The 14417-nt window shown below is 36.1% G+C and overlaps 1 protein-coding gene across 1 annotated transcript in view; it reads right to left on the bottom strand.

Moving 5' to 3' along the window:
• The window catches only part of LOC150079402 (uncharacterized), a 1085915-nt gene that overhangs the window by 104649 nt on the left and 966849 nt on the right, over window positions 1-14417 (bottom strand). Inside the window, exon 12 of the mRNA XM_090383052.1 lies at window positions 9384-9545. Within this exon, the coding sequence (XP_090239178.1) occupies window positions 9384-9545 (162 nt within the window). The remainder of the gene's footprint in view (window positions 1-9383; window positions 9546-14417) is intronic.

Below are 14417 nucleotides of genomic sequence, written 5' to 3'. Positions count from 1 at the left end.
CAAGAAGAAAATATGCACTGACGCGGAACTGAGTTTTACAGCCATAAAAGATGGTTGCATGGGACGTGACCCACCCATCACCTTCTCAGCCGTATGCACTACACCTAGGCCAACAAATCTTGTGAATTAATTATGGAAATACGAGGCATTCAGGACCAGACACAACGTGTTCAATTATAGTAGCTAGGACTTCCAGACAACTACAATAGAAACCAACTTTTAACTAAACAGAGCACGTGATCCACTCTTTCCTCACTTTTTCGTTGTTGTTGTTGTTGTTTTTATGGGAGAAATGGTGGTGGGGATTCTTCTATAAGCTCTGATTCAAACCAAGAGAACAATCATCAGTAGCTATGCGGACAAACAGCATTGAGATGGGATTAATAGGTGTCGGAGATAACTTTACCTTAAAACCTGCGTTATAATCTAACCCTGAATATAAAAATCCAGATTTATTATTTTTTTTTTATACGAATACGCAATGACTGAAAATCATGAACTACAAGTAAGCGTTTTCATCTGTAAGCAAATTTAATTTCTCACATGTTTATTATTATTATTATTTTGCTGCCTGTGGATGAATAGCTAAATGTTTTAAGTGGCAAATACCCGTTACTGTAGTTTTTACAGTACTGTGGCAGAATTACAAAACCAAGTAACTGCGACCAGCAGTAAACTAAAAATATAAAATATGGAGTGTTCATCGGTTCATGCACGCTTTGCATCATGCCTTTAGCTAAAAGTTGTTTCGCATTTGTCCTTGCAATTACCGTTAAATTAGTAATATTATTCTTTTCTTATTATATCTTTCACACACACACACACACACACACACACACACACACACTACAAAGGGTTGATAATATAGCAATGGAAAAGGATTATGTAATATCTGACCTTAAGTGAAAATTCATACAATAACAAACTTGCAGTCTGTGATCGTCACACGGTAACACAATTTTTCATGCATACAGTACGTACTGTATAAAAAAAATGTCATATTAGGGTTACCAGAGAACAGTGTCATCCAACCATGTGTATTATGTGCACAAACTGCGTGTGTTCTCTGGCCGGTTTCATCTTACTGGATGAAAAACATTGCTGTCCTTGTCTGAGACAGAATAACTCAGCCGGAATAGGGAAAAAAAAAAAAAAAAAAGTCCATAAAATTCCTCTCGAGATTCGAAAGCCTTTTCCACCAGGTGTGGGGAGGCCGGTTCATATAACCACTGTGCTACCCACAAGGCCAGCATGTACTATATTTCAACGTCGTCGTATCACACATATCGCGGCGCCGGAATGAAATTTTTTTTACAAAGCTGTGTATTAGTCTGAGCTAATACACAGCTTTGTAAAATGGCCAGACATGAGTATAATGTTATGCATGCGCGTGTGTTTTGCTGGAAGAAAAACCCGATTTTCCGGGAGGAAAACCTTGTCCACGAGCGACTACAATAAGTCGTACTCCAACAAGTTTAGTATTAATAGTCAACTGATACTATAAGCACAAACTAAAATAGCTCGTGCATCGTTACATAAAAGGAGACTAAGGCTGATAATTTCAGTATATTGGGGAAAAAAATAAATAAAAAAAATAATATATGTATAAAAACAGGCAGGAATAAGTCAAGAATAAAAGTAAGGAAATTTGACCTCTACTGATCTACATATTCAGATAATAAGAAAGAATTATAAGCCTACTAATAAAAATAACTATTAACTTATAATAATTAACTATTAATAATCAGAACGGTCTCCTTGGTATACTGCATAAAAGATTACGGCATTATGTTTATACCTAATGCACGATTCACATTCCATATGCAAAATATAATCGAAAAGGCTTATCAAACTATTGGTGTAATCAAGCGGTACATCTTGTCCCCTAAGAACTACACAATTGTTCAAACAGCTATATTTTATATTGGTATTGCATACAGCATTTGTAGTGGTCTCTATTTGATGTTCGGAGTCTATAACTATTAACAAACGGAAAACTTACAAAAACATGCGACCAGCAGCTTACATTCATTATCGTAGTGCTAATTATGGAGATTATTGGCAGACTTCAGGGATACAATCATTAAATGTTAGAATATTAATCACAGGATTGAGATTTACTAGTAAGTTAATGAACAATAAAGTAATCGATAACAATCTTGTGTTGTATTTTTGTACATTGTTCGGTGGAAATTTGGTGGAAAAACTTTCGGTGGAAAGAGACGTTTTAGCCTTTTTTTTTATTATTATTATTATTTTTTAAAATTTTTATTGAAAAGCTCCGACAGACTAAGCAACAATTAGATAAGTTCTTTAGATATCACAAATGAGGGTGAACTGGATACATATCTTGAGCGTAATGATTTCCTAACATCCAGTGGATAGATGAAACACACTTCACTCTGTTCGGCGAATCGAACATACGAACTTGTGTCATTTGGCGAGAATTAGATCCCCATTCCACTGGGCAAACTTCCCTTTATGACGTGAAAGTCACTTTCACAATGTCACTGCACCATACCCGTGTCAATTTCGTGTGGATTCATTGCTCATTTTATCCTGTTCCGTACAATTTTTAAGGAACCAAGAGCCGAAGGTCCAAACACATGTACCATCACGACACCACAGGTCGTTATCTACCTAGGTCACGCCAACTCTGCAAGAGTGAAAGGCAACAGGAAAAGTTTGTCTTCACGGAAGACGCTACTCCACTTCACAAAAATCAGGGGTTTCATGACCCTTCATTTTAAGTATTGAAGCTCTATCTAGCATGGCATCCTGTCAATAAATCTGTGTATTCAGTTTACCTATACATTTGATTTATTTTATTTATATGACTTTATGGACAAAATGATGCAACCTTATCAGGCTCCAGAGAAACATAAATTACAGGAAAAAATAAAATAAATAAATAAAATTTAAATTAAGTTTAAAAATATATATTTTCGAGTATTTATCCAATTCTTCTTTAAATTTATATAAACTTCCAAACTCCAGTCAATCATCCTTTGACTAAAGGAAATTTTAGGAAAATCCAGTCAATATTTTTGTTTATTATTTAATTTTTAATCTAACAAAAAGGCAAATCGATCATTGAAATACAGACAACAGAGAGCCCACTACACTGATATCAGATGGAATTAGTTGCTTCGGTATTTTGTTTTAAAGTTAACAGTCAACCATAAAAAAAAATTGGAACAATTCTTTACTTCTTTGTCTTTAACTTGAGTTGAGTTACTTAAGTCATGGGGCGCAAATATCTCATAAACTGTGTATTTTGGTCGGCGTGCCTATTACGATTAACTTGAATAACAGAATAGGCAATAATATCAATAACAGCAATATGCTGAAGGTTCGAATCCAAAGCTTTTTCAGACTGTTTGGAAAAATGGTGATAATATGCACTCTGGCGGCTAAAGAGAGCAGGGGAGGGGCTATTCTTAAACCTTCAGAGAACATTTAGAATTAATTGCTAAAGATCCAAATCAAAAAACAAAACTTCCTCAAAGCAATCATTATTCTGAAAAGAACTATCCTTGTTTAGAAAATCAGTTTCCGTTATACTTTTTCTGAGATTAGCGTCTAGCTTAATACTTGTCAAAAAATAACGTTCTCGCACACATGCGTAAAACGTTCTATCAGAACTGCTGAAGCCTACTTCAATTTTATTTAGAGATGGCGCATTGGAGTATAAACAAAATTAATTAACAGATCTCGCCACCTACACACACACACAAACACACACACCATGTTCTCACAGGCTTGCTTTCCATCTTGGACACATGCTAATAAAATTAAAACGGAAATTAGGGTGAACTAAGGCGCAACAACATTTTAGAAAGCTTTCACGAAACCCTTCAGCAACAAGTCTGACACACACAAGCAACCATTTGGAAGCAAACGTTTCATACGGTCATGAGCACCATTAATGAACTTGATATATTATTGCAAAACATTTATATGTTATTGGCAGAGTAACTACGACTGCAGTCAAATTGGTACCCGCCATCATTTTCGGATTAACGGAAGCCAACCGGATACCTGACATTAATGCTGATCACCAGGGACTGTTTGTGGCGACGGGAGCAGACTGTGGAAATTCTCCGAGCACAGAACACAAACGGCGTTAGGGCGAAAGTGAACGCGGTAACATTTTGCCGGTATTATCATTCCACGCAGGCCTGCGATCAACTCCGTTAACTTTAGCATCCCTACATTAACCTACCAAGCGATACGACTGCGACAATCAGCGCAAGCGAGGAACGAAGGCGGTGGCAATGGCGCTCGCGACTCGTGAAACCAATTTTAGAAGATGGGACCCATAACACATGAAGGGAAGGAGGAATAAATGGAAGCTGTGTACCAAGCATGAAAGCATGCAGTCCCAGCCTGTCGGAAGCTATTAGTCAGGCCAGAATGTGAATGCAGCCATTTGCATGCTAATGGATACTTTTTAGGCTTCTGCACCTCCTCCACAGAAATGGAAACCTATTTCCAAGGGAATTCTGGGGACGCTGTACAGAAAATGGGAGAGGGACAAGAGAGGAAAAAAATCCTGAAGCATCTCTAAAACGTGACCACTTAAAAATGGGAATTTAAAGCTTTACAACAAAAGGTATGGGTTTTGATAAACAGATACACTCGACAGTAAATGTAAATATATTGTAAAAAATCATGAACGTCTGAGCCTTATATTGAGACAAAATAACAATGGTGGCACACAATGAGGAGGACACAGCAGAGAATTTTAAGCATGGAAACTCGTTAAAATCACGATTATCAAAATAAATCGCACGTCTTTTTAGATGACCCTATCGTTACACTTTTTTTTTTTTAATGGTTCTTTAAAGATCCCGCTTGCTATAATATACATGTACTAGGATAAGAATGCTCAATATTAACATGTCTTCCATTTATTCGTAATCGAAAAAAACTTAATTTTAAATATTAACAAACCTCGCCGTTTCGTTAAACGATGAGGTTTGTATTTATTTCTTTATTTGTATTTATTAGTATTAGATACACGGTTATAGTATTAGTATTAAAATGGATGAGTGATGCGAAACTTCATAACGTCTGCTCCGCTGTTATTTCACAAGATTTTATATTCGACCCCTCTATTCTCACCTCATCAGTGAGAATAATAATCCCCCCCCCTCATTAATTTTATCAATGCTCCCCGGAATCTCAAACTTCAACCAAATCCCCCTACGGTATCAAGCTCTGCAGACTCAATTTTTTTAGCTGCTCCATATACGGATAATATTTAGCACTCTTCATCAATCTGGTTGCCGTTCTTTGCACCATCTCCAGAAATTCTATATCTTTCTTTAGATGGAATCTGGACACAATATTCCAAGTGCGCTCTCACCGCACCATTGTTTTATGGAGTAGGATAATGACTTACTTTTCTCTACTTACAAAATTACGATAAGTTATAGACAGAACGTGTATTCTTCTTGTAGCCTTATTATACTGCATGATGAATTTCACGTCTTTCTGTATCGTAATCCCCAAGTCTTTCTAATCCTGCACGTCCTTAATTCCTTTACTCCTAATCTGTAAACTACTTCCAGATTTCTGTTCCTCAGGTGCAATACATTTAATCTGGTAGAATTAAGCTTTAGCTGCTATTTTTCAGCCCACACTTGTAGTCGATTTAAATTCTTTTGAATCATCATTTCCTGGTTCTGATTATTATCATCCTTACAACCTTAGTAATAGCAATAGCCATGTAGTGCAAGGAGGCCACAGGCTTTTGCTGCACTGGCCAGATAAGAAGAGAGGAGAAAAAAAAAAAAAAACCGAGTAGATAAGAAAATACAAATTATTTGCTTCCTTCCTCACATAGGTAACTATCCAGTTGATCTCTGAATTTATTCACTGTCAGCCTCAATTACCTGTAAAGACAATCTGTTCCAGCAATCGATGACTCACTAGCTAAAAGAAAACTGCCTGCAATCTAGTTTAAACCTCTTTCCCTGTAATTTGAATTTATGTCCTCGAGTTATGGAATTCTCTATAAGTGAAAATTCCGCCTTCCTTCATTTTACTAACTCCTCTCAGAGCCTTATAAACCTCAACCAGGTCACCTCTGAGGTGCTTGGTTGCCAAGCTCTGTAGCCCACATATAAGGAGTCTTTCCTCGTATGGTCACCCGTTTGCCGATCTCACCATGCGAGTCCGTCTTTGGACCCTTTAAAGAAGTTCAATGTCTTTTTTTTTTTTTTTTTTTTTCAGATGAGCTGAACACAGTATTCCAAATGTGGTCTTACAATTGCCATATACAGTGAGACTATGATATCTCTACAGGATAATGTTCGAAAAATCATCGATAGGACACCTTTTAAGACATCACAATTGGTTTACATTTATTATTAATTCGAAGTAGTTAAAAATCAACACCAGTAAAAAGCTTCCAGATCGACAGAATTAGATTTAACACAGAAGAATGATTAAACTATCTATGTTAACTATGGCCAAAATATTTAAAATAATTCAAATACATTTTAAGCAGTTTGTTGGATTTTAGGAGTAGTGACTTAGGACATATTGCGCAATTGCGTATTGTGTCTGTACACGTATGTGTTCATGGGGCAAATGTGCATGTTGTGCGGACTAAAAAACAACGGAATAATCAAGGGGGGAACCTATCCCTTTCGCCTGAGATCGGCTAACTACAGCCTCGACTTAAGATGACTTTCGAAATTATTCTACCATTATAACTATTTTCAACTTACATAGCTATAAAACTTACAGCTAAGTTATTACAAGTTGTTATTATGTATCATTCTTTTATCAGTTTACAACTCTGGGTTATACAGTATATAAATAATAAACTGTTCATCTCAGAGATGAACAGTTAGCGTGTGTGTCTTTCTGAAGCACTCGGCTGGCGGGTGGAGGAGAAGTATATAATGCCTGAGTGCATTAGGGTATTTCTGCATATGTTAGAATTAGTATGACACATCCTCACCTGTAGTCTATTCTATTTGTCACTTTCTTTTATCAGTGAGGAACAAGATCCCTGATCGATAGAATATAGCCATTTGTTTCAGATCAAATTGCAGATGTAAAATTTTATGTTATGAGTTGGTTGATTGACGTGAATTTTATTGCAAAAGACGCGAATGATAATTATGTTTATGATAATTATGATAATCATGCCGTTTATGGATATGTTATTACATAACATATCCATAAACGGCATGTTCTATAGTCAATCAGTATGTTTATTTTCAAAATGAAAACCCAAGTTTCCGGACTATGTGCTTTAATTACTAGCACTTATTGTTATCCATTTCTTTATAGATTATGTTATTTTTATCATCATCAGTTCTAAAGAATTTAAATTAGTTTACAAAACAGAATTTTAACTTTTTACCTATTCACTCAGTTTGCCTAATAACAAAGGACCTCATCGTGTAAATGCAATCATTATACTTCTTTAGGTGTATACTAACGACACCTAAAGATATTAGCAGACAACTGCGGCTGCTTCTAATTTGCTTTCTTGGGTAAGGATATATAAAACATATGCATAGTACAGAAACTTCACGATGATAAACACAGAAACTATAATCCTTCCTTAAAGAATTATGTTATACATACAACTACTGTACTTTATAACTGAATCAGCCAAAATGTATGTTCAGAGAGAAGAGGAGATGGGAAAAAACGAATTCAAATATTTTTGGGTTTTACAAAAAAAAAAAAAAAAAAGAAAGAAAGAAAGAAAGAAATAGCAGAAGAAAAACAAAGAAGCGGAATTAAAGCTATCCCAGCATAAAAAAAAGAAGGATTTAGAAAAGAAACCATGGAATTTATTTTGTTATTTTTTAAAACCTACTGGGTAGTTCGCAAGCTATGGAACTTCTGCTGTTACCCATAGGAGTGCTACACAAAATTAATGACGAGATTTAAAAATCATGTGACCATGCCTGGGAGTGATAAACTGAAGTCTGTAAAAAAAAAAAAAAAAAAAATGAAAAATATTAGTACTCATCGCGTAAGCCGCGCGGACTCTTAACTATTATTTACTATTTGTCAGCACATCAGGGATGTGAAATTCTGATCCAATAAGAGAAGTCTGGATAAAATAATCTACGAAATTTTAACCTGTTCATTATTATTTGGCTAATCAAAAATGTATTACAAATGATGAATAAAGAAATTAAATAATTTCGCATTAGTATCATTTGCTGTTTGTTTTTTCGCCGAAGCAACTAAGACTATGAGGCGTCAGGTATTCTATCTGAAAAGTTGCTTTTATGCTATGGCTGCTTTTGCCTGTTCCGGTGGATGAGAAAACAGAGTTTCAAAGGGGGTTAAAAAATAATAAATAACCCTCGCCCGAAACTAACTCAGCCACTTTGTGAAAAATTCTTTCCATCAAGAAGGGGATTGGAATTCAGGCCTTTTTCACATGATGTAGAAGGGCAGCCATCGTAAACGTTCTCTTAATGGGACAGAATTATTTTTAAATATCAGGATACAGGTAATTATGGTAACAAAAAAAAAAAAAAAAAAAAATCGATAATTAGGAATAATCATATTATATCAGAGAAACAAGGATATTAACGGAGATCCACATCTCTTAATATTAAACTGAAATTTTAATAAGTAGGGTGAGAAAAATGCGTCATAAAATACCAATTTCAAAATGGGTTTGATCGCGAATGAAACAAATGGTAATCACAGTACTTATTTATTTATTTTTATTTTAAATAGAAAATTCGCTTGATGTCACTCATGGAAAAAAACTGTTACTTGTAGAAAGGTACATGATTTACACCTTAAGACAAAAATATGGTGAAAGATAAGGAGATTTTGATAAAATTTGACGTAAAATAATTTGTCTCCGTTATTCAAAGAAATTTATATAGGTAACCATTTATATAAAGATTATATAACTGTATAACCATGTAAAAAATAAATAAAATACATCGTTTTAAAACAATGCTTTATATCTGGATTCAAGAATGACACATTAGTAAATCTGTTCTTTTAATTTTTGAACTGAAATTTTAATTTCAGTTAAAAAATTTCAGATTCTAATCGATTTCCAATGGAGCAATTATTCCAAGCAACAAATTTTCAAAATAAAACCATTGGTTCAATAGCACAATTTAATAAGAAATTCAAAAATTTAACCATTTTAATTTAAATTCTGAGAATGACTGGGATAAGCAATTTGTACAAAATTTATCCACACGTTACAATAAATCAAATTCAACTATTATCTTGTGGAAAAGGGCGTTTTATTAAAATTAATTAGTAATTTAGTAGTATTAATGAGTAATGTCCTTCTCAAATCAATTAATAAATTTTGAATCTTTGAATTTGAAAATTTAAAAAAAAAATTGAATTTTAATTGTGCTTACCCGGTTATAGCCACTGTCTTTGGTCCGACGATTCTTACATCTTTCAGAGCGGTTTGGACTGTCATTGCTGAGAAGAAAGAAATGGTCAGGCGATAAGGCGAAGAAAGGACAAGAGAAGCATTGATCACAACTAACCCGGAAAAGTCGAATCTGTAAGTCCATCTGCAAAATAAATAGAGTAGAATATTCTGGTTTTCAATAATCAGAAGTTTTATTGCAATTCATTCCACTTCAAATAACCATAAAGATTAACTGCGCACTATTTTTCGAGAATAAATCAACCATTCGAATATAAATTTTATCAGTGAAAAAAATTTATATTCGAATGGTTGATTTCTCTTTCTTTCTTTCTCTCTCTCTCTGCCCCTGGGTAACAGGTTTGTTATAATCACCATTCCCCCCCCCACACCACAACGGGTAGAAAAGATCTGAGTTCGAACCCCGATGATGAGGTGAGAAATTTTTATCAGTCTTTTTCACAACGTGGTTGAGTTAGTCGGTCTTAGGCGAGGGTAGCATAATATTGTCTTCCAGAAGCTCGGGATTTTCCTCTAGCAAACAGACCACAGAACTCAAACAATTTAGAGACATATGATATACGGCAAAATATTGCTAAGTAGCTGATGCGCTTAAAACTCTCTCTCTCTCTCTCTCGTCACGAGCGACGGCCAACACCAGACAATCATTATTGCGTGATGCACCTTTCTGGTCTTGGCCTCTACTTTATTTCATTATACAAGTTCCTCTTGCAACTCGATTGCTCCCGGTTCTTACACTTAGGTATGGAAATTGTATAGTTTTTTGCTTTTTAAATAAATAAAATGCTCTTTTTTTTCTTTTGTTTATACTACGGGACAACCAAGCGATCCGAGGAGCTCAGAAGATAGACAAAAAACAAGAAGCAGCTTAGCATTTCTTCTTCCACTCAACGTCCTCTTGGCAAAACAGCTGATATAGCGGCTACCTCCCTCCTGTTTGGAATTGGGGCGGATATCGCTGAAACGCGCCATAATATCCCATAACGTGGAAAAAACTTAAATTGCAAAGGTGAGATTCTTCCCGTTAGGATAAGAGAAACTATTATCTCTGGCTCTTTCTTTTAACATTATGGCCAAGTTAGTCAGTCTCAAAGAGGATTTCATGGTTTTATGCTTCGGATAGGTTTGGCTTTTCATTCTGCAAACAAGCCATAAATACATGTAATTTACACACAGTGTGTGTGTGTGTGTGTGTGTGTGTGTGTGTGTGTGTGTGTGTGTGTGTGTGTGTGTGTGTGTGTGTGTGTGTGTTTCCTCATGGCCTTAGCTGCGTTAGCATACATCCACATCTAATAACTGGATTTCAAGTGAATGGATTTTCATGAAATTTTATAGTTTATTCTTTACCACAAATCTTAACCACATATCTTTTAATATTTTCGTCCTTATTTATTATTTTTAAAAGAATTTTAATAGGATTAAAATTTTTAATAGGAATAGGATTAAAACTAATTTAGAATATATTCTAAATTAGTTTAAATCCTATTCCACCTTAACATCATGTAGCAGAGCCGATCAATTGAGGTGAGTACCAACAATGAAGCCTTTATGTTATCATCCCCATTTAGTCTAATTCATATACGGTACTTTAAGAAAAATTTATCGAGCCACCCCAAAATTTATTAAAATCGAACCAACAGAAATCCGGCAGTTGTATGGCATTTTCACACATACAACATAGGATGTCCTCCGTGAAAGCATAGTGGTTTTACTGCTTATCACTCATTTGGAGAGGTCTGAATTCGATTCCCGTCCACGACTGGAAGAATTTCTAAAGTTATTTTCATTCGAGACTGAAGCCCATCTCAGGCAGAGGTAGTCGGCACAGGGAGTTATACCCAGCTTTTTCATCATGCACAAATGCAAATCGGTTCGGGATTACACACTTCTACAAACACAGTACTTGCATACAGATTTGGGTAACGCCCGGGTACCGTTAAAGTAAAGATAATACATAGGCAGGGTGTGATGATTACACAAATGAATGGACAATATGGCGGATGCGCAGAAATAAAATTTTTTCGGTTGGTTCGCACATAAAAGTCGTCGCTTTTTTTCTCGGTTTTTTTATTTTTTTATTTTTTTTGCTTATTATATCGATCAGAGCAGAAATGTCAAACACGTGCCATATTTAAATTGTTATTAAAATCCAGAATTACGAAAGCGAGAGCATAAGGGGCATTTATATGGGTTCTATAAGAATTACCAAAAAAGAATTACCAGAATTACCACTTTACAGGGCGTATGATCCCCTCCAACGGCTAAACAGGGCTAAGTGGCGATGTCGTGCATGAAAAGAAAATCTGGGCCAATCGCATCCCTAAAAAGCCGCACATAGGGTTCGAGGATCTATTCTCAGTAGCCCTATCAAAAACATGGAGGGGTGCGGCCGTTGATCATTATTCCGGCTCCACCGGCAAGTGTCCCTTTCTCTGATGTTGGAGGGATCCTACCGCATTGCTCATTGTCTCCAGATGAAATAGATTCTCTAGAATCTGTTTGTAAGCTAAAACGGACTCATGAGAGAACAGAACTGTACCCTATGTGTTAGGGCTCAAAGTCACATGTTCATGGCATCAGTTTCGACGAGCTCTGTGGTGGTTTGGGGTTATTGAGATACAACCCACTGCCGTCCTTGCGTAGAGTCTACTTGAATTGAGAATTCTTAACACAGTGCGGTTCGAAATGTTCACTTGTGGCCGCAGCAACTTCTAGAGACAGTTGATGACAGGATATCGTGGGGTTCCCCCCCTTGCCGTTAGAGCCAGATAGCGATCTGTTCTGGTTGACGTAACCCTCTAGCGATCTTGACCAATTCTTTTTGTATTGGTTCCCGTCTCCTGAAACTGCTTCCATAGTGCCGAGACCACACTGTGAAACATTAAGCCGACGTGCCACCTTCGCCTGCGAGGCTTCAAATTGTCCAATGGCCCGCCAATTCAAAGAATCATCTAAATGACGATGATTTTCCATCCTGAGTAATGGAGATGTGGCTCTCCCACTGAGAAGCCAAACACTGGGAATTAAGTGATGTGGTCACAACCAGTGTTTTCATAGGCATGAATAATTTGCATAATGTGCGGCTCTGTAAGGTAGTAGTAGTGGCATGTGATGCAAGAAAGCAAGTGTATGAGCTTATGCAGCATCAGCCAAAAAAAAAAAAAAAAAAAAATATCACACCATTCCCTCCAAATGCCTGTCTAGTTCCTCCTTAAATTTATTTAACCTATCAACTTCCACAACGACAGATGGAAGTTTGTTCCAGCAATTAACCACCCGCCGGCTAAAGGCAAATTTCCGCACATCTATTCTACATCTGTCCTTTCTTAATTTGAATTTATGCCCCCTTAGGTTCGTAATCTGAACAAGTGGAAGGATTCCATCAGAATTCAGCGTGCTCAACCCATTCAAGGCCTTATACACCTCAATCAGATCACCGCGCAGGTGCCTAGTCTCCAGCCACTGCAATTTGCAGTGGCTTAAGCCTCTCTTGGTAAGAAGATCCCTTTATTCCCCTCACCAATCTTGTTGACCTTCTCTGTACACGCTCAAGCAAATCTATATCCTTCCTAAAATGAGGCCTCCAGACCTGTACGCAGTACTCAAGGCGCGGCCTGACCATTGCCTTATACAGAGGGACAATCACCTCCTTCTTCCTGCTAGCAAAATTCCTACATATCATTGACAAAACCCCATGACCTGCCCTGGCAACCTGTCTGCATTGCTCAGAAAACTTCATATCTGACTGCACAATTATTCCCAGATCTTTTTAATTTTCTAGATGGTAGATGGATTTCTATTGGATACTCGGAATTTGAACGGAGGATGCCTATTATATCAAATATTCGCCTTCGGTGACACTGTTCACAATAAAATATTAACGAAAAACATTTTGTTCTGTTGATTTTATAAGTGTTCCATTTCACGCAGTTGTTCTATTTTCGAAGTATTGCAAAGCGTGGAGTGAATATTACGTTTGGGGATATGGGCAGTGAAGTGAAAACAATTTTTATATATTATTAGTTAATCATTTAGTAATAAATTGGTAATTTATTTAAATTTAGAAAGCATTTTACACGTGATCTGTAATCCTGTAGCTTATACACGCAATACAAAGGCGAAAACTCAGTCGATGTTAGATTATCCAATACTGTAATACTCTTAACCGTAGAAAATTTTTCATCTCCTTTGCCACCCGCTTGTAGCTCATGATTCCAATATGGTATTACTTGTGAATGAATTCAAAATAGTATTTTCAATACTGGTGAGCTAAAATATGTAACTCGCAGTTTAGTACGCAACGGAAACCTTATGTTACATCCCTTCCTTCCTTATTTTATCATTTTCTTACTGACTCACTTTGTGGAAGAGGGGAGATTTCATACACCCCCCCCCCAAACTCAAACGACATTTTTTCAATATGTGGGTTAAATCGTTTTGCTACTTTATAAATAAAACGTTCATTTAACTTCGCGTCAAGATCCATTTTTTTTCCTTGGCCAACGAAAAATCTATACTAAAACTGTGTTATTTTAGGATTCTTTGGTACAGTGAATATACCAGTATATTATTGTATTTCTGCACTTGCTAACGAAGAGTCCTCCACAAGTTGGTGCTATAAGTAAGTATTCTGAATTTGACGTGACTTATCTGTTCTTGTCAAATCTTTCATTATTTGCAGCTTTAGATGCCGTGCTTAATAAGGTCATGGTAGACGCAACGGTGAGAAGAAAAAAAAGAAAGGTTTTTGCACTTTTTCGGGTATAGCCTGCTGTACAGTCATTTCAGTTCTGGATAAAAAGATTCTTGTTTTTGAGTGATATTGTTCCTTACGTTTATTGTCCAAGAAGTACACATGCGTTCCCAGTAATTTCTTTGTTTGTATTTTTGGCAGTCGTTGGCGAATGGAACATCGGAAAATTGATTATTAGAAATAAAAAATAGTTTTCTGGTTTTTTAGTGTTTCTGTCGCAGCAAATAGGAAATATTCAAAAAG

Source organism: Mastigoproctus giganteus, chromosome 10, assembly GCF_048544385.1.
Source record: "Mastigoproctus giganteus isolate SK-2022 chromosome 10, ASM4854438v1, whole genome shotgun sequence".
NCBI lineage: Eukaryota > Metazoa > Arthropoda > Arachnida > Uropygi > Thelyphonidae > Mastigoproctus > Mastigoproctus giganteus.
Note: the sequence above shows the minus strand (reverse complement) of the source record. Positions and strands in the feature narration are given on the sequence as shown.